General features: G+C 42.5%; 2 protein-coding genes across 2 annotated transcripts in view; one reads left to right on the top strand and one right to left on the bottom strand.

Moving 5' to 3' along the window:
* Positions 1 to 8,578: 8,578 nt before the first annotated feature.
* The window catches only part of ANKK1 (ankyrin repeat and kinase domain containing 1), a 97,272-nt gene continuing 87,538 nt past the window's right edge, over positions 8,579 to 18,312 (top strand). Inside the window, exon 1 of the mRNA XM_066606915.1 lies at positions 8,579 to 8,842. Coding sequence (XP_066463012.1) covers positions 8,655 to 8,842 — 188 coding nt within the window. The 5' untranslated portion in view covers positions 8,579 to 8,654. The remainder of the gene's footprint in view (positions 8,843 to 18,312) is intronic.
* On the bottom strand, positions 11,599 to 17,369 carry LOC136631688 (zinc finger and BTB domain-containing protein 21-like). Its single transcript, XM_066605979.1, has 2 exons — positions 17,304 to 17,369; positions 11,599 to 13,815 (listed from the first exon to the last, which is right to left on the bottom strand). The coding sequence occupies exons 1-2, from the start codon at positions 17,367 to 17,369 to the stop codon at positions 11,617 to 11,619; spliced, it is 2,265 nt and encodes a 754-aa protein (XP_066462076.1). The 3' UTR covers positions 11,599 to 11,616.

Below are 18,312 nucleotides of genomic sequence, written 5' to 3' on the forward strand. Positions count from 1 at the left end.
TGTAAAATTACTAACAACCCTTTTAAGGGAATTTCCAGGATTAGAAAAACTTGTCTTTTTTCAAAATCAGAAGCACTCCTGTCCTTTGGGTTATGTCTGGTATTACAGCTTAGTTCAACTGAATCGAATGAGACTGAGACGTAATATTGCACAAAAGTTATAGGCAGGTAATAGGCTACATTTAGAGGAAAGAAGGTTTCATCATCAACATAAAAGGGGGTTCTTTACTGTAAGAGCGGTGAGACTGTGGAACTCTGCCTGAGGACGTGGTGATGGCAAAATCGATAAAGGAGTTTAACCCCTTAACGACTGCCCCATCGGGAAATTACGTCCTCAGAAAGTGGGCTTTAATCCTAGAGGACGTAGTTTTATGCATCCTCTTTGGATTGATGCCCACTTGCCTGAGGACGTGACAGCTCCATGCTGTCGGTGCCGGCAGGTAGCCGACAGCATGGAGCTGTCATCCCAGGATGCGGGCAGTCCCCACCGGCATTGCGATCGGCGCTATCCAATGCATAGCGCCGATCGCAAAAAAGTAAATAAAACAGTGAAAAAAAGTGAAGATTCAGCTGCCCTGATGGATCGGATCCATCAGAGCAGCTGAACATACTCACGCGGCTTGTTCCCGGTGTCCCCCGGAGATCGGGTTCTCCCGGACCCGCCGGCGGTCTTCTGCGCATGCGCGCCAGCCGATGACGTCAGGCGCATGCGCAGAAGCCCGGGAGCCCCCGGCAAATTTGAAATCTCCTGGCTCCCGGCTCCTGAAGGTAGCCGGGAACCAGGAGGTGTTACCGGGGACCGCTGTGAGTGGTCCCCGGGCACGCAATCGCCGCTATGCATTGGATAGCGGCGATCGCGAAAAAGTTTTTAAAAAGTTTTTAAAAAAGTCAGTTTCACCTCCCCTCATGGATCGGATCTATGAGGGGAGGTGAAAATACTCACCTAAGTCCTCCCCGATATCCCGGGACCCGAATCCCCGCCTGCGCATGCGCGCCCGATGATTGACATCGGGCTCGTGCTCAGACGGGCTCGAGCCCCGGGAAATTTAAAATCCCTCTGCTCTTGGCTGCCATCTGTAGCCCGGAGCAGAGAGATTATACCGGGGACATGATCACTGTTATCCAATGGATGACAGTGATCATGTAAAGTTAAAAAAAAAATGTAAAAAGTGAAAAAAAAGGGTAAAAGTAAAAAAAAAAGTTTTAAAAAAGTTTAAAAAGCTTGCGTTTCATCTCCCCCCATGGATCATATCCGTGAGGTAGGATGAAATGACGTACCTAAGGCCCGCGGATTTATCCGCGGACCTTACCCCAGTTTCTGCGCACGTGCCCGTCGCCAAAATCGCGGACGCATGCGCAAAAGCCGTGGATTGCCAGGATAATTGAAAATCTCCCTGCTCCTGGCTACAAAACTTAGCCGAGAGCCTGGAGATTTCACGTCACGTGTTCGCCGTTATCCAATGGATAATGGCGAACACGTAAAAGTAAAAAAAAGGTGAAGCTTCATCTCCCCTCACTGATGCGATCGGTGAGAGGAGATGAAACTTTTTACCGGAGGCCTCCGTATTTGCACCCCGATGCGATCTTCTCCCGTGAACTTTCCCGGATCCTGGGCATGCGACCGCCGGAAAAACACCAGACACATGCGCAGGAGTCGGGGAGCCCAGGAAATTTAAAATCTCCTTGCTCTCAGCGACCAATGGTCGCCGAGAGCCCGGAGCAGTGACGGGTGGCCTCGTTGAGCGGTCCCCGGTCACGTGATAAAAAGGTAGCGATCTACCTTAGGCCGGTCTCACATGACCGATAGGAATTACGGATTCCGCATGCATCTGATCCGCGGTAATACGCAGATGAAGCGCATTGGATTACACAATTCTGCTCACATTAGTGGGTCGGAATTGTGTAATCTACTCGCAGAAAAGAGAACGCAGCATGTTCTATTTTACCGCGGATATACGCAGCATAGAGCCTATTGTGCTCCATGGTCGCGGATATACCCGCTGCCCATACGCAACTACCTTGTATATGGGCTGTGGGTACCCGCGTCATCGCTAAGCGACGGTGCGGGAAATACAAACAAAAAAAGGTACTGCGCATGACCGCCTGTGTGAGTAGGCAGTTATGCGCAGTACATTATGCGGCCGTACACAGGGTCACAGACGGGCTCACAGCTGGGATCCGCTGCGGGCCTCCGCAAGCGGATTCCACCTACGGCTGCGTGAGCCCGGCGTTATTCAGACCGCTACCTGTAATACGTGATTTATAAGAAGCCCCGGGAACGCTCGCCTTCATGCAGTTCCAGGAGCATATAGTTGAGCGCCTTCTGTGCGAGACCGCCGCACCTCATCAAGCTTACGGAGATTCACAGAGCGCCACTTTTTACTCCCCATACCCGCTACTGAGGTCACGAAATACCCCCAAAAAAGCATGAGGAGAGGGGAGGAGATACCCGGTTTTATTGCCCCATGTACCCATCCCAACCAGCCTCCGTAATTACCCCTGTCTTTGGAAATACCACACAGTTCACATTATTACTTTTATCTAAGATTTGGGGAACGCCGAAAAGGGCGCGGAGGGCTAGGGGTGTGTGGGGGGGGGGGGGTAATTTTAGGGAGTCAATTTTTATTCCGTACAAATGAACAATGGGTCCTGGGATTTATTCAGTTGTGCCCTGCAATCCAACGGGTGTTCCCTCCATTATGGGCCTAACCATGTGTCCTATAAGTAGATTAGGGCCCCAACGGGTATGTTTTTGAACACGGGACAAACGGGGTGATCCATTTTGGGGTGAACGTCTTTATTCCTATGTACACTGTACAAAAAAAACAGTTTTTAAATTGACAAAATTGACAAAAAAATGAAAATCGTAATTTTTTCCTTCTGCTTTGCTTAGATTTATTCAAATACTGTGGGGTCAAAACACACAATACACCCCTAGATGAATTCATTAAGGGGTCTAGTTTTTAAAATGGGGTCACTTGGGGTTCTTTATCGTTTTGGACGCTCAATGGCTCTACAAGTGGGCAACGGGGCCTGGTATTTATTCCGTTGTACCCTGAAATCAAACGGGTGCTCCTTCCATTATAGGCCTATCCATGTGTCCTTTAAGTAGATTAGGGCCACAAGGGGTATGTATCTGAACACACGAGACAAACAGGGGTATCCATTTTGGGGTGAAAGTCTTCATTCCTATGTACATTGTACAAAAAAACCTGTTTTTAAATTGACACAACTGCCAAAAAAATAAAAATTGTAATTTTTTTCCTACTGCTTTGCTTAGATTTATTCAAAAATTGTAGAGTAAAAATACACAGTACACCCCTAGATGAATTTGTTAAGGGATCTAGTTTTCAAAATGGGGTCATTTGTGGGGGTTCTCTGTCGTTTTGGCCGCTCAAGGGCTCTACAAGTGGGCAATGGGGCCTAAATCACTTTCATGCTAAATTTCTGTTCTGAAAGCCACCGACTACTTCTTTCATTTTGCGCCCCGTTGTGCATCCAGACAAAAGATTAGGGCCACAATGGGTATGTCTCTGAACACGGGACAAACAAGGGTATCCATTTTGGGGTGCAAGTCTTCATTCATGTGTGTGCTGTACAAAAAAAGCAGTTTTTAAAACGACAGAATTGCCAAAAAAACGGAAATCACATTTTTTTCCTTTTGCTTTGCTTGAATTCATTCAAAACTGTGGGGTCAAAATGGGCAGTACACCCCTAGATAAAATCCTTAAGGGGTCTAGTTTTCAAAATGGGGTCACTTGTGGGGGTTCTCTTTGGTTTTGGCCGCTCAAGAGCTCTACAAAAGTGCTATGGGCCTAAAACGCCTTCAAGCAAAATTTATGTTCTGAAAGACACCGACTACTCCTTTCATTTTGGGTCCCATTGTGCATCCAGACATAAGATTAGGGCCACAATGGGTATGTTTCTAAACACGGGAGAAAAGGGGGTATCCATTTTGGGGTGTAAATCCTCATTTTCATGGGCACTATAGGAAAACAATATGTCTTTAAAATGACATATTTGCAAAAATATGAAATTTTATTTTTTCTCCTCTAAATTGAATTAATTCCTGAAAAAAACTGGTAGGGTCAAAATACTCATGACACCCCTCAGTGAATACATTAAGGAGTGTAGTTTTTAAAATGGGGTCATTTGGGGGGTATCTATTATTCTTACACTCATGAGCCTTTGCAAACTTGGCTTGGTGCAGGAAAGCAAAGTGTTCCTCAAAATGCTGAAAAGTAATGTTAAATTTGTACGTCCTATAAATGGTTAAAAAAAACACAAAAGTTTTTCAAGTGTGCATTCAGAATAAAGTAAACAGATGGAAATATATATCTTATCAAAAATTTGTACAGTATGTTTGGACATATTTGAGATATTACAGTTGAAAATGTGAAAAAATGACAATTTTTTCAAAAGGTTTCCAATATTGGTACTTTTAATAAATATACACAAATTATATCGGTATCTTTTTACAACCAAAATGAAGTACAACACGTGGCGAAAAAACACTGTCAGAATCACTTGGATATGTAAAGCCTTTACGGAGTTATGCTACGTTGAACGACGCATGTCAGATTTCCAAAATTTGGCTCCATCACTAAGGCGCAAACAGGCTTCGTCACTAAGGGGTTAAGAGGGAACTAGATGTCTTTCTAGAGCACTATGATATTACAGGATATAGACATTAAATAACCAGCAGGGTTGTTGATCGGGGTCTTGGATTCAGGTTCGATATTTAAATGCTGATCCAGTGATTATTCTGACTGTTATTATGGAGTCGGGAAGGAATTCTTTACCCCAAATGGGCTAAATTGGCGTCTGCCTCTGGGTTTTTTTTTGCCTTCCTCTGGATCAAGAAGGTGGGATGGAAACAGGCTGAACTAGATGGACACCGTCTCCCTTCAGCCTAACATACTATGTTACTATGTAATATTTTGGAAGATATCAGTCATGTATTTCTATACGTGAACATTCCTTTACTCAATTTTTAATTCCATTTGATCAAATATAATTAGAAATAGCATAAATGCTTTGAACACAACCAGGATTGATTGCAGTCAGCCATGTTGAATCTAAACCTGATCATATATTGAACCTTACCATGAGAGTAAGGTGACCACTGTAAAGTTGTATATGAACCCTATGCTACCAGCAAATTTCTAAAAGAATAGGAATGCATTCTTGAAATATATAAAGTTTGAAGAACTAGGCCAAACAAAATGTATAAAAAACAAGTTAAAGACGTCTGCTCAATGAAATCAGTTTGAAAGTCTCTAATGGCAATATTGGTTTGTTGACACGTTCGGACAGCATTAATTGAATGTGAAGGGCCAGTTTTATTCTACTTACATGCCCATATGACTATTATTTGACTGTTTCTGAGGAATTCTTATAAAGTATTATACTATACACCCTGAACAATCACTGCATTAGGAACAATGGACATATATCTGACAAAAGATTGCACTACAGCAGCCCAAGTGTTAAAAGATCGCGGCTATAGTGCTGTAAAACATCACGTGAACGGTCTACTTCAAGCTATTTGAAGTAGCCCATTCACACGATCTGAGGTGCGTGCTGTCAAGACTCCCATAGGAGCCTATGGAAAGCACACAGGAAAGATAGGGCATGTCCTATCTTTGCGCGCACCGCTGAGCCGACATGCGAGTTTGCACTCATATGTCCTATCTTTTGCAAGAGCGAGTGTTTTGCGCATCTAAAATTCCTTTGTGTGAATGCTTCTACAGGAAACCAGTGGTTCTATTTAAATGCGATCTTTTCATGTGTCGCTAATGTGCACGGAATGTGCTCGTGTGAATGATCCCTAAAGTTGAGTACTGGATAAGCCCAGGAAAGATGTCATTGAACCTTGGACATAAGGTAGAAGGTTTTCTGGAGTGACAAGTTCTACTTCCTTCTATACCATAAGGATGGATGGGCCCACATCAGGCTTAAACAGCATTAGGCTGTATGCCATGGATGCACCATTGGAGTTCAACAGGCCAGTTGTGGTGATGTCATGGCCAGGGATCTTCCCTGATCAACAGGACAGCACTCTGTGTCATCGAGCTTGGATAACTAGGGAGAGGTTGAAGGAACACAACAATGAATTCTCCATACTGCTTTGGACCCCAAATTCACTGGACTGTAACCCCATTGAACATTTTTGGGATTTGCTGGAAAGGGCTTTGAGATCTGCTCCAACTTATCTGCAAAATGTGCACCAACTGATGGAGCTGCTGCAGTGGGCATGGATCAAATTGAGTATGGAGGATGTCTTGTGGAATCTGCTCCCTGGCGTCTGAAAGCCATGATTGCTCAAAAAGGTGGACCAACCTGTTATTGAATAGGTGTTGGTAATTCAGTGATTTTTCAGTGTATATACTATATGCTAATATCATCAGAGAATTGCATTTGTTTATTGTTCATCCCCATTTGTAGCTTCATGAAAAGTGAATGTGCAGGCGATTTCCGCTATATGTTTCATATTCGGCACTAAATCTCACTCCCCTTAAGTCAATAATTTCCTATTCCTTTTACAAGTGGTATAATGAAGCTGCAAGGCAGCCAAGCATAACCAAATAGAGACCTGGCTTATTAAAGTAAACACTGAATATACAAATACAATTCATGCAAATGGTGCGCTCTGGTTTTCATAAATTTAGGAGTCGGTATATTTTAAGAAGATTATGAAAAAATATTCACCACGGACTGCAGACTGCTTAAAGGGGTTTTCTTGGATTTTAAATTGATGCCTCTCCTTAGCTAGTATATAGTCTACTTTTCTCCACTCAGGAACTAGACATAACTTAGTTGCACTCATAACCCATTGTTTTAAATGTAATGCTCTCTGGACTCTGCATTTAGTCATAAATCAGACTTCTATCCACAATTTTCAACATCTTAACTTTTATGTGTTTAGTTTCTGGCGTTGGGTTTTTTAGTATCTACTGTGGATTCGGGGGATACAGTATATCCTGAGAATCAGGTTAAGGCTGATTGCACACGGCCGGATTTGCATTGCAGAATCTAGAGCGGGGGTCCGCCTCTGGATTCACAAATACCTGCTATAGCATGCTATGGAAAATCATTTTTCCTGCCCACGAGCGGAAATCAATTGTGATTTTCTGCTCACGGGGGGAAAATCGCAGCACGCTCTATTTTTAGGCGAATTCTGCGTTGACGGCTTCCATTGAAGTCAATGGAAGGCATCTATCCCGTGGCCCTTCCACAATCATCATTAAAAATCAGCGTCATCACCTAGCGATGGCGCGGCATAATCTGTACTGCGCATACATCCTGGTGCAACTGCCGCACATCCACAGTACAGAATATGAGGAATTCAGACAGGTACGTGGGGTCACCAGGTGGGTACAGGGTCGGATTTCCGCTGCAGGATCTCACATGCGGAATCCGACCCGGTCATGTGCAGGCAGCCTTAAGAGGTTCTCCCACTTCTATCTATCTATCTGTATGTTGCACAGTGGCTTGGGTTGGTACTACAGTCTGAGTCCCATTTACTTCAATAGGATTCAGCCTGCAGTTCCACTGCGCAATGTACAGAGCTGTTTGAAGACATCTGGAAGTGGAAGAAGTTTAAGGAATGATTCACATGGTCATAAGTTTGGTCCATGAAAAATGCACCATTTTTAATGCATATGCATATTTGGTGCTCACTGCATTATCATGCATGAAAAAAAAGAAACGTGAGAAGCCTTAAAGGGGTTGTCCCGCGCCAAAACGTTTTTTTTTTTTTTTCAATAGCCCCCGATGCAGGGGTTTAAAAAAAAAAAACGGATAGTACTTACCCGAATCCCCGCGCTCTGGTGACTTCTTACTTACCTTGCGAAGATGGCCGCCGGGATCTTCACCCTCGGTGGACCGCAGGTCTTCTGTGCGGTCCATTGCCGATTCCAGCCTCCTGATTGGCTGGAATCGGCACACGTGATGGGGCGGAGCTACGAGGAGCAGCTCTCTGGCACGAGCGGCCCCATTCAGAAGGGAGAAGACCGGACTGCGCAAGCGCGTCTAATCGGGCGATTAGACGCTGAAAATTAGACGGCACCATGGAGACGAGGACGCTAGCAACGGAACAGGTAAGTGAATAACTTCTGTATGGCTCATAATTAATGCACAATGTACATTACAAAGTGCATTAATATGGCCATACAGAAGTGTATACCCCCACTTTGTTTCGCGGGACAACCCCTTTAAGTGCTGAACTTTGTAGGTCCAGTTTGGGGTGTGTTGTTGTCATATCTTGGCGGAACATTCTATCAAAAAGGGATGTAAAATGAGAACAGTCCATTACTAGCAATATGCTTTTGCCTTTTCATGGTAAGCAATCAAGAAAAAAAAAAAACTTGGATGAGACGGGAGAGAAATGTATGATAAATCAACAATTTTTGTGTTGCAGGGATTACATTAGAAGAACTTCTGTTTTTATAGTTCTGACATAACTGCAGTTGTAAAACTTGCCTCTACAAGTATCACTATGTGACTGTGGGATGGGATTCCCCCTGGATTATACATTAGTGGTTCCCGCCCTCTCCGTGTAACTCTGCACTTCTCAATCCAGGAAGAAGAACATTCAAGTCCCAGACTGACACAGGCGTCCTAACAAATGTGCGAGGAGGTAACTTCACTATCATGGCTGTGGACGGAGGAGAAACGATTGGTAACCTGACTAGATTTAAGAAGGAGGATTTTGAGGACGATTGGACTCCTATAGCTCTAGGTGGATTTGGCAGAGTCTACAAAGTGAGGCACAAGACATGGTGGTCGGTCTATGCAATTAAATGTTCAACTGCATTCTATGGAGATCCAGAACTTGAAAGGTAAGTTTTTTTATTCAGTGCCTCAAAGCTTTATATTAAAGGGGCAGTGTCTCTTTTATAGGCAACTCCTTCGAAGTTTCATATCAAGACATATTAAAGAGGTTTACCAACATCCAACATTTTATAAAGTGCTTCAGGGTAGGAAGCCATGTGAGTAAAACTAAGTTTCCACTCTCTCATATTGCCTCTGATCCAGTGCCATTGACCTGAAAGCATTGGAGTACCGCTAGGGGTCATAATTGCGACCTGGCCCCTTAGTGAATAGGGGCCTGCGGGCTCCTGCCATATACTGTCTCACTGGTACAGGGTTACAGGCTGCAGACTCCCCCAGTGTGTGTCCTCCCGTCCACTGAGAGACTGCAATTGTGATTGGTCATAACTACAGCCTATCAGTGGACTGCCAGCGACGTGATTGGTCCAGCCGGCGGTGACTGTTACCGAGGAGTAGAGTGGAGGCAGCGGACCCTGTGGCGCAATGAAGTATGTACCATGTGTATTAATGAATGTATAGCTGTATATGTTATACCAGCTGTACATACATAATTATATATAGGGGAATATACATGTTTACTCATATATAGTAATATGAAGCATGCTCGTGTAATCTGGATAACTCCTGTATATAATTAAATATTTACTACTGGTATAAGTTATACATCCTGTGTATAGTGATATCGACCATGTTGGTATACCCCGGTATATCACAACTGTATAACTTATACTAGCTGTACACATATAATTATATACATGAAAAACCCAAGTTATGCCAGCACGTTCCTTATCACAATATACAGGGAGATGTATAACCTATACCAGATATATATAGAGAGAGTGCCCAGGCTATACCTGCATGGTATATAACACTATATACAGGAGATTATAACTTATACTAGCTGTTCATATATAATTATATACAGTAGATACCCAGGTTATGCTATGTTTTGTAGCCCATGTTTCCCTATGGAGCCTTCCTTTATGTTGCATCGCATCACCCGAAAGTTTTCGTGCGGTGCGATGCAACTTTTAAAGTAGGAAGTCCTACTGTTTGAGCCATAAAACAAGCCCCATCTGCCATTAAAAAAAACAACAATACGTCAACTATCAGACACTGTCCGCTCCGACACACTTCTTCTCCGCAGCTCCGGCACACTTGCTTGTAGTTTTCAGTCAGCGCTACCTGGTCAGAGGCTCAAATACCCCGCCTCCATGAAGCGCTGGCTCTGATTGGCTGAGCCGCAGCGCTCGAGAACCAATCACTGCAGTGCTTAATGAACCAATCACAGCCTTTCAATGTTGCCTATATGAGAGAGGCCTAAATCAACTCTCTGGTCCTGAAGAAGCAATGATGGCCGCACCAGTTCTCTGACTACATTGTGCATTAGTATGCATCAGTAGTCTAAGGCACTGCATGCTGTTATGATTGGCCAGTGTTGATCACTTGGGCAGCACGTAGCCATCAAAGGATCTTGTTGTGATTTAGACTAATGATACATACTAAGGCCTGCACATGAACTGATGTTTGCTGTGGAATCAGCGGCCGCACAAAGGATCCATAGCAAATACCTTTAAAAGCATGCTATGTAAACTCGCTTTTACCTTCACACTGGCTGAAATGAATTGAGATTTCCGCGAACGGAGGAAAAATTGCAAGATGCTATACTTTAAAGCGGACACCGCATGAAAAGCTTCCATTGAAGTCAATGGAAGCTGTCCAACCTGCAGCCCATCTGCAGTTGACATTGTGGATAGGCTGTGGGCACCCGCATCATCGCCTAGCCCCGGCATGGACATAACAAACATTAAAAGAAAAAATCTGTACTGCACATGACCAATGGTCATCCGCAGTGCAGCAAAAGCGGATACACGTGGTCACCAGCCGTGGGTAGGCGGCCTAATACACAGTGAACATCAGATAGTCATTGAACTGGTGTGGCCATCTTTGTACAGGACCGAACAGCCACTCTAACATTAGCATTCCAGATCCAATGTTTCTAACAAATCTTATGGCGTTTCAAATATTTGGTTAAGTGATATTAATGAAAGCTGATGTCAGTTACACTGCCGCCTATTGTCTGTCTCTACTTATCGTATAATCATAGCTTTATGCCTGGAAATTATTGTCCTACAGCTTTCAAAATTTCAGCAACCAGATGAATGCACGGCTTTTTACACAACTCAATGATTAATAAATCTCAAGTACATATCTGTATTTCTATAGCCTTTTTTCAGTTTCTTGCTATATTTGCAAAGTGCAGAATATTTTCATGAAATCTGCTTTTACCTTTTGTCCAACCAAAGCTATCATTGCTACATTCTTTATCATCTTCTATCATATATTGTATCATACCGTACTTCAGTTGCTATCTTTCTGATTACACAAAGGATAAAGTTATAAACTGTGCTTTCACATACACCATGGGGCTCTATATGTATGACGTTTCAACATCCTTAAAGTGACACGCACGCTTCAAATCACTTTAATCTATCTAGGATTTTAGGACACAGCTGTGCTGCTCCCCATAAGATGCAGGCTGTATTAACACTGCCTGTATTCTGCTGATGGTACTCATACTGTAGAGAATTTCCTTTCACCTCCCTTTGTACTTCTCTATTATGTTCCTGCTTGTGATTGCGGTATTCCAGTGAAAGGTACTGGTGTTATGCCTTCCATTTTTAAAGGATCTATGATATCTCTACATGTTATGATCAGCAGAAATCATTAAAAAAAAAAAGTATAATATATATATGAATTACTTTATTCTAGCACCATAAACTCAGTTGTGTGTCTGCTCATGACTCCATAAACTGAAGGCCGTTTTAAAGGTCCTGTGACACAGTTTACACATAAACTGTCTCTTGAATGTAATGGCCGACAGAGGCGGAGCATGGTAGAAAAGAGTATCCGATTCCTGGGGAGCAAACATTTTTTCTGTGGAACTTGGCTTGTTTGGAACGGTTTTACGTCTTTCTGGTTCTATGGACTGCATTTTGAGTGGCGGAGGGGGTGGCAGTGTTGTAGGTGGTGGTGGTGGAGGAGGAGGAGGAGGGGGTGGTGGTGGCGGCGGTGGAGGAGGTGGTGATGGGGAGCTTACAGGAGCACCACCTTCTGGTTCCTTGAAAGCAGATTCTTCTCCTTGTGCCATATGTGATTGAAAGTGACTCCAGAGACGAAAATTCGTTCGGAAGGCTTTGTTGCATATGTGACAAATGAAAGGCTTGATTGAACACAATAGTTCTTGATGACGTTCTAGTTGCTTGTGAACTGTAAACATTTTACCGCATTTTTCACATGACCACACACCCCGTTCTGAGGTGGGCTCATCATCTTTATGGCTGTATAGCGCTTCAGAGCCATCTTCCATTTCATCCGTAAGTTCTTCCTTGATCTTCACGTCGAATTGCTTGGAAACGCTAAGATCTTCGGGGAGACAGTTTGACTCCTCTGAATCGAAGTTCATATGTTCCGAAGAGTCACTATACACACCGTCATCCTTAGGTGTAAGAAAGCTTGACCCCTTGCTAGGTTCCGATAAAGACTGCACCCTCTGTGTACTGTTCATGTCCCCGTTGTGGTCAAGCATCGGTAATGAAAAGTTTTCGGTTGGAGCCATTGTGTTTTGGTTGTGAACTTCCACTTGATGACGCCAAATACTGAAAGACGATTTAAAAGTTCTCATGCACTCCAGACACGTAAGTTTCTTATACTCGCACTTTGGGTCATGTTCATTCTTAAGTTCTGGAGTAGCAAATCGAAGGCTACAGTATGGACACAGAGTTGCATTTCGGCACATCCTCTCATGGTTTCCCTGTTCAAGAAAGGAGGACAGCTTTAAATTGCAGTGCCTGCATCTAAATATCTCTTTACTATCTTCAGGACTCTTTGGAGGGGATGCAGCTTTAGGTCTAAGATGTCTGCTGCCGTATGAAGACTTCTCCCCTGGATGCATTTTGCAGTGCTGCTTAAACTGAGATAAGAACCGATAAGACTTCCCGCAATAGTTGCAGGTATAAGCAGATTTGGTTCTTGACCTGAGGCTTCGTTTCAGGGCTTGTGCTTGGCTACTTGCTGATCCCGGAAAGCCTGGTTTGCCTCTTCTCAGTTTATAGATAAGTGCTTTTTTGATTTCCCTTTCTCTTACAATGTCTATTAACTTCCTTTGGAATTTTTCATCTAAAACAGCTTGTGTGCTGGAAGCGGGTGATGGGTTTTTCACGATGCCCTGCTGCGTCTGACAATAGATCCACACTTTAAAGTTTGTATGGAACCTTTTGAAGCAAATGTCACAAGAATAAGGTTTCTCCGGATTGTGGTACATGTTCATGTGACGATTAAGACCGGCGGTTGAGCGAAAAATTTTAAGGCAATGTTTGCATTTGAATTTTTTGTCGTGGTGGATTTCTGGCAACGCAATACTCATTTCGTGGCTATCATCAGAATCGGAAAAATGATCGACAGCGGCAGCACCTTCCCCCATGCTACCATCAAACTCTGGAGGAATAGGTTCTTTCATTCGTATTCTTCTAGGTAGCGGTCTTCTATCGGCTGGAAACTTTCTTTTATTAAACCTACTTACAGGGATCTCGTGATCTGGAGTGACAGTTCTACTTTGTGCTTGATCTCCCACTGTTACCCGAAGTATCTCTGAAGGTTCTGAAGCAGGGCTATTGGGCTCAGTCTTTACGCGAATGTCCTTGTCAAGATGGGTATCGGTGGCCACTGAATATGTCGAGACGGTTCTTATGAGATCCATCGGTTTTTCTTTGCTTTTATCTACGATTCCTTTTAATATGTGCCTACGAGACATTCCACTGGGCACGTGCTCTTTTGATGTTCCTTTAAGAGAGGCTGTCTCTTGAATGGAATGAAAATCAACAATCTGTGAGTAAGCAGGAACCGGACTATCCATGGAGAGCGATCTTCTCAGAAGACTCTTAATCAGCTCCTTTCTTTTAGCTTGTTGTTGGGGCAGTTGCTATTTAACTGCTTCACAGCTGATCCATTAGAGTGGGTCATCTGACCTCACTCCTCAGCTTAGTCTTGTTTGGGGAGTAACACCTCCTTCACTAGCCTTTCTTTAAATATCCCTGGCTTCTGCAGTGTGTAGCTGGTTGTAGCAGAAAATATGTGCTTTTACATCTAGTAGTTTTTGTTTACTTCAAGTTTCTTATTCTAGCTTACCTTGTTCCTGTGGTTATGTCTAATCAAGTCCTTGCTTTCTAGGCTTATGTTTTTTTATGCTTCTTCCTTATTGTATCTGCATACACTTGTTTCAAAGTTCAGCTTTGTTTTGTTTGGCTTTTTGTCTCTAGGTTGTGCTGCCCTTTCGCTGTTTTTCAGGAACAGTGTTTGAGATAGATTTTTCATTAGCATAGCTGAGGGTTATTTAGGGACAGTGGTGTCCGGTGTTAGGGTCAGTGTCAGATACAGATTAGAAAGAGACTTAGAAAGAGCCAGTATTAAGGGCAGTTATTGTCAGGTTGCTATTACTGTTTCCCTCAGCCATCTGCTCCATTATCTGAGTGTCATCATCAACATCATCATCATCATCCAATTAGCATAACCATTCCCTTCCTGTTATCTATTGGTGAGTTCCTAGTCTTGCATTCCTGTTTCATATTGGTATAGATATCTGCTTCATATATTTGTTCTTTCAACCATCTTATTGTTACAAAATTCAGCCCTACTATTTGGCTATATTTACACGGCGAGCTTCTCTAGCGAGTTCTGTCCAATAGCAAGATGGACAGAAAATACACATAAAAATAACACATTAATTTCAATGTTCTTATTTATAAGAGCAATTTTCCCTTAGACCAATGGATATTTTTGGGTGATTCTGCTCTGTAATCCACCATAAGTTGCTATAGGAGAAAAAATACACGTTGCACTAGTATGTAAACGTGAGTTCCATGCATGTACGATGCATTTTTTCTATTTTTACTATTGAAATAACATGTGATTTGTGAAAATTGTATCTGCAGCGATGCGGTGAGTTTGGGATTTTTTTGCAAAATGCATCGCGATCACAAGAAAAATCATTGTTTTACAAGCGCAACGCTGGTCTGACTTTCTTGGACCATTTCTTGGATCATCTGGTTCTCTGGTGATCTATTAAAAGTATCATTGACCTATAATGGTTCTTTTAGGTGTAAGACAGATCAGCGGACTAAATTACTCTGCTCATCAAAACATAAGAAACCCAGTTGGATAAAGTGTGAACAGAGACTTAGACAACAGGTTAATGCAATCTCTGTCCTTATTAAAGGTGCAATATTTAGTATAAAAAAATCAAGTAATATGCAATAGTGATGAGTAAACTTTTGAAAAGTGTTTCCGTCTGGCTTGCCAAACTCTTGCAGAAAGTTCAATTTGATCCAAATTAGTTTGAATCGAATGACAAGTTCGCCAAAACCCCTAAAACTGGTGTATGACACTAGCAGCCAGTATAATACAGGGTTTTTTATGTCTCTTAGGGCTCTTTCACACGAGCGTATGCGTTTTTTTCATGATCACAGACAGCATTTTCTCACCCATTCACATAACCGGGAGCAAAAAAATACGTTGCACCCCGAAAACCCTCGCTCAGCAAAAATCCTCGGGATGTCTTCCAATGCCTATATAGCGGCACCTGTAAGCTTTTCGCAGGGTTGAACGTTGCTAAAATGCTTCCCCTTCCCTTTTTTTCAGCTCCCATAGGAGTCTATGGGAGCTGCCGCCGTATTTCAGGCAAAAGATAGTTCCAGAACTATCTTTTTAGCCACCGTAGATACGCCTTCCGTATTTCGGTCACGTATATTTCATTTTTGATGGTCCAACGTATTTACTCGCCGTATATTTGCCCCTCGGTCAGCTGTAAAAACGTTGCTGTTCATGCGGTCGTGTGAATGAAGCCTTGGACAGTGTTGTACTCCTGTGTTTAGCGAACCAAATAAGTTGAACCCTGTTTTGGTTAGAACTTTGTTAACACTTTATTTTTTCGGTTCATGACAAACCGAACCTTTAGCAAAGTTATATCCAAAGCATGGTTCAGTTTTCTCAACACTAGAGATGAGCGAGCACGCTCTGATGAGGCAGTTACTCGAGCGAGCATCGCTCTTCTCGAGTAACTGCATTCTCGTCCGAGGGGCGGCGAGGGCGGGGGGCCAATATGCAGTTACGAGTAACTGCCTTATTCGAGCGTGCTCGCTCATCTCTACTAAACACGAATAGGCAACATGGAAATCCCAGAATGAAATGACAAAAATGCCCATTGCACCTGTTTATATGAAATAAGTATGTTCCTATTTAGCATATACCAATGAAGACCTGATGGCGCTCACATTGGTAGATAAGTCTCAGAGTCCTTTGCCAGGAGCATTTCCAATTCAGATGCTGGCTGTATCATACACTCAGATGGATGCAAAATAGACATGTTTCCATATTAAAAGCCGTTAATGTTTTGGTGTATTGTGTTTTTACATTTATCACCTAATGCACTACTACTTGGCAGAGATGATTTTTCTTTGCAAGCGAAGAAAGTTGCAGTGAGACATCGCCTAGGGTAGTTTTATGTTGTTGTTTTTCATCTTTTGATCTTCTGGTGCCGTTCAATACAATATGTCTGTGAGAAGTAATGTGCTGCTGACTGAATTAACAACCACAGTGCATGTCATGTTATAAAGATCAGATATAGTCTTACAGAGGCTCCGTATGTTCTCATGAATCTTACTGCTTCTGACCCAATTTGTAAGTTTTGTTAGGATGATTACTAGGAATGAAATGCACCGGGCTCTTCTGTATACAGCATTATCCACCCTAGTGTGTCGCTAACCACACAGATCATGTTTATTGATAAAGGCACCTCCTTAATGAGTAATAATTAATAGTGAGCACATTTGCATTAATTAAATTATTTATAATCCATGATTACTTGCCATGGACTCAGTTATGGATATGCTGCTATGGTACCATCATTAATGCCCAAACTATTAATTCTATCTCTCTCCTATCTATCTATCTATCTATCTATCTATCTATCTATCTATCTATCTATCTATCTATCTATCTATCTATCTATCTACCTGTCTATCTTATATCTATCTATCTATCTATCTCTCATATCTATCTATCTATCTATCTATCTATCTATCTATCTATCTATCTATCTATCTATCTATCTATCTATCTATCTACCTGTCTATCTTATATCTATCTATCTATCTATCTATCTATCTATCTATCTATCTATCTATCTATCTATCTCTCATATCTATCTATCTCTCATATCTATCTATCTATCTATCTATCTATCTATCTATCTATCTATCTATCTATCTATCTATCTACCTACCTATCTATCTATCTATCTATCTATCTATCTATCTATCTCCCGTGTTTCCCAGAAAAAAGGACCCTGTCTTATAATAATTTTTGCCCCAAAAGAGTCACTAGGTCTTATTTTCGGCGAATGGTTTATTTTACTTGCTTAGCAGCCGTGTTCCGGGTTCCTCCCGCTGGTTTCTGAGTTTCTACAGCTTCGCCGTGCATCCTGCACTCCTTGACCGACAATAGACCATCACTTCCTGATCGCTGGATTCATAAATCCGGCCTCCATGAAGCGATGGCTCTGATTGGCTTAGTGAGCACTGCTCTCAGCCAATCAATGCCGTTGCGTTGGTTCAGTGAGCCCTGCATTGATTGAAAGCAGCGCTTGCTGAACCAATTAGAGCCATCACTTCCGGGAGTTGGGATTTATGAATCCTGTAACCAGCAAGTGATGTTCTGTCGGTGGCCTAAGGAATGTAGGACGCGCGGCAGAGCTACGGAAATTTGGTGGGTAGCGGGAGGGACCCGGACCACGGCTGCTAGGTAAATTAGTCATTTATTTTTTTTATGTAGTATACCTAGGGTTTTTTTGGGGGGTAGGGCTTATATTTCAAGTGCCCCCCCCCCTCCCTGAAAATAGCCAAAAATCTGGACAGGACTTATTTTAGGGGTAGGTCTTATTTTCATGGAAACACTATTTAAGTCATAATTCTAGGTTAGCATACTCTTAACAAATAATTGAGTACATTGATACAATGTACTTTAATTGAGTACATTGATTAATTATCCACAGGGCAGGAAGAAAAAGTAAGTAAACCTCTGTGTTAATGACTTCTCCAAGAGCTAATTGGCAAAAGGTGTTTTAATCAAGGAGATGAAATAAGAAGTGTGGGGTTCATAGGTGCTTTCCTCATTAAATAAAGTCACACTTACCCTAGTTACTGACAAATCTGTTCTTCTCAAGAAAGACTGGTTAGTGTGAATCATGAAAACAACTTTCAGAAGACCTCAGAATACATTTTATAGAGATACATAAAGCTGAAAAAGGCTATAAAAACATTAATAAGGACCTGAGTGTGCATCAATCCACAGTTACACAAATTACCTACAAATGGAGAATCTTCAGGATGTTTGCTACTCTCCGTACCACTGACGAAGGCTCTGT

This window comes from Eleutherodactylus coqui, chromosome 6 (genome assembly GCF_035609145.1).
Source record: "Eleutherodactylus coqui strain aEleCoq1 chromosome 6, aEleCoq1.hap1, whole genome shotgun sequence".
Lineage (NCBI taxonomy): Eukaryota > Metazoa > Chordata > Amphibia > Anura > Eleutherodactylidae > Eleutherodactylus > Eleutherodactylus coqui.

What these genes read in the sequence shown, in the direction of transcription:
- LOC136631688 (XM_066605979.1), bottom strand. Translation starts at nt 17,369, where the DNA reads ATGCACGGCGAAGCTGTAGAAACTCAGAAACCAGCGGGAGGAACCCGG. An exon ending in GGAACACGGCTGCTAAGCAA is followed by an intron (nt 13,816 to 17,303) that starts GTAAAATAAACC and finishes GCAGTTAAATAG; the next exon opens with CAACTGCCCCAACAACAAGC.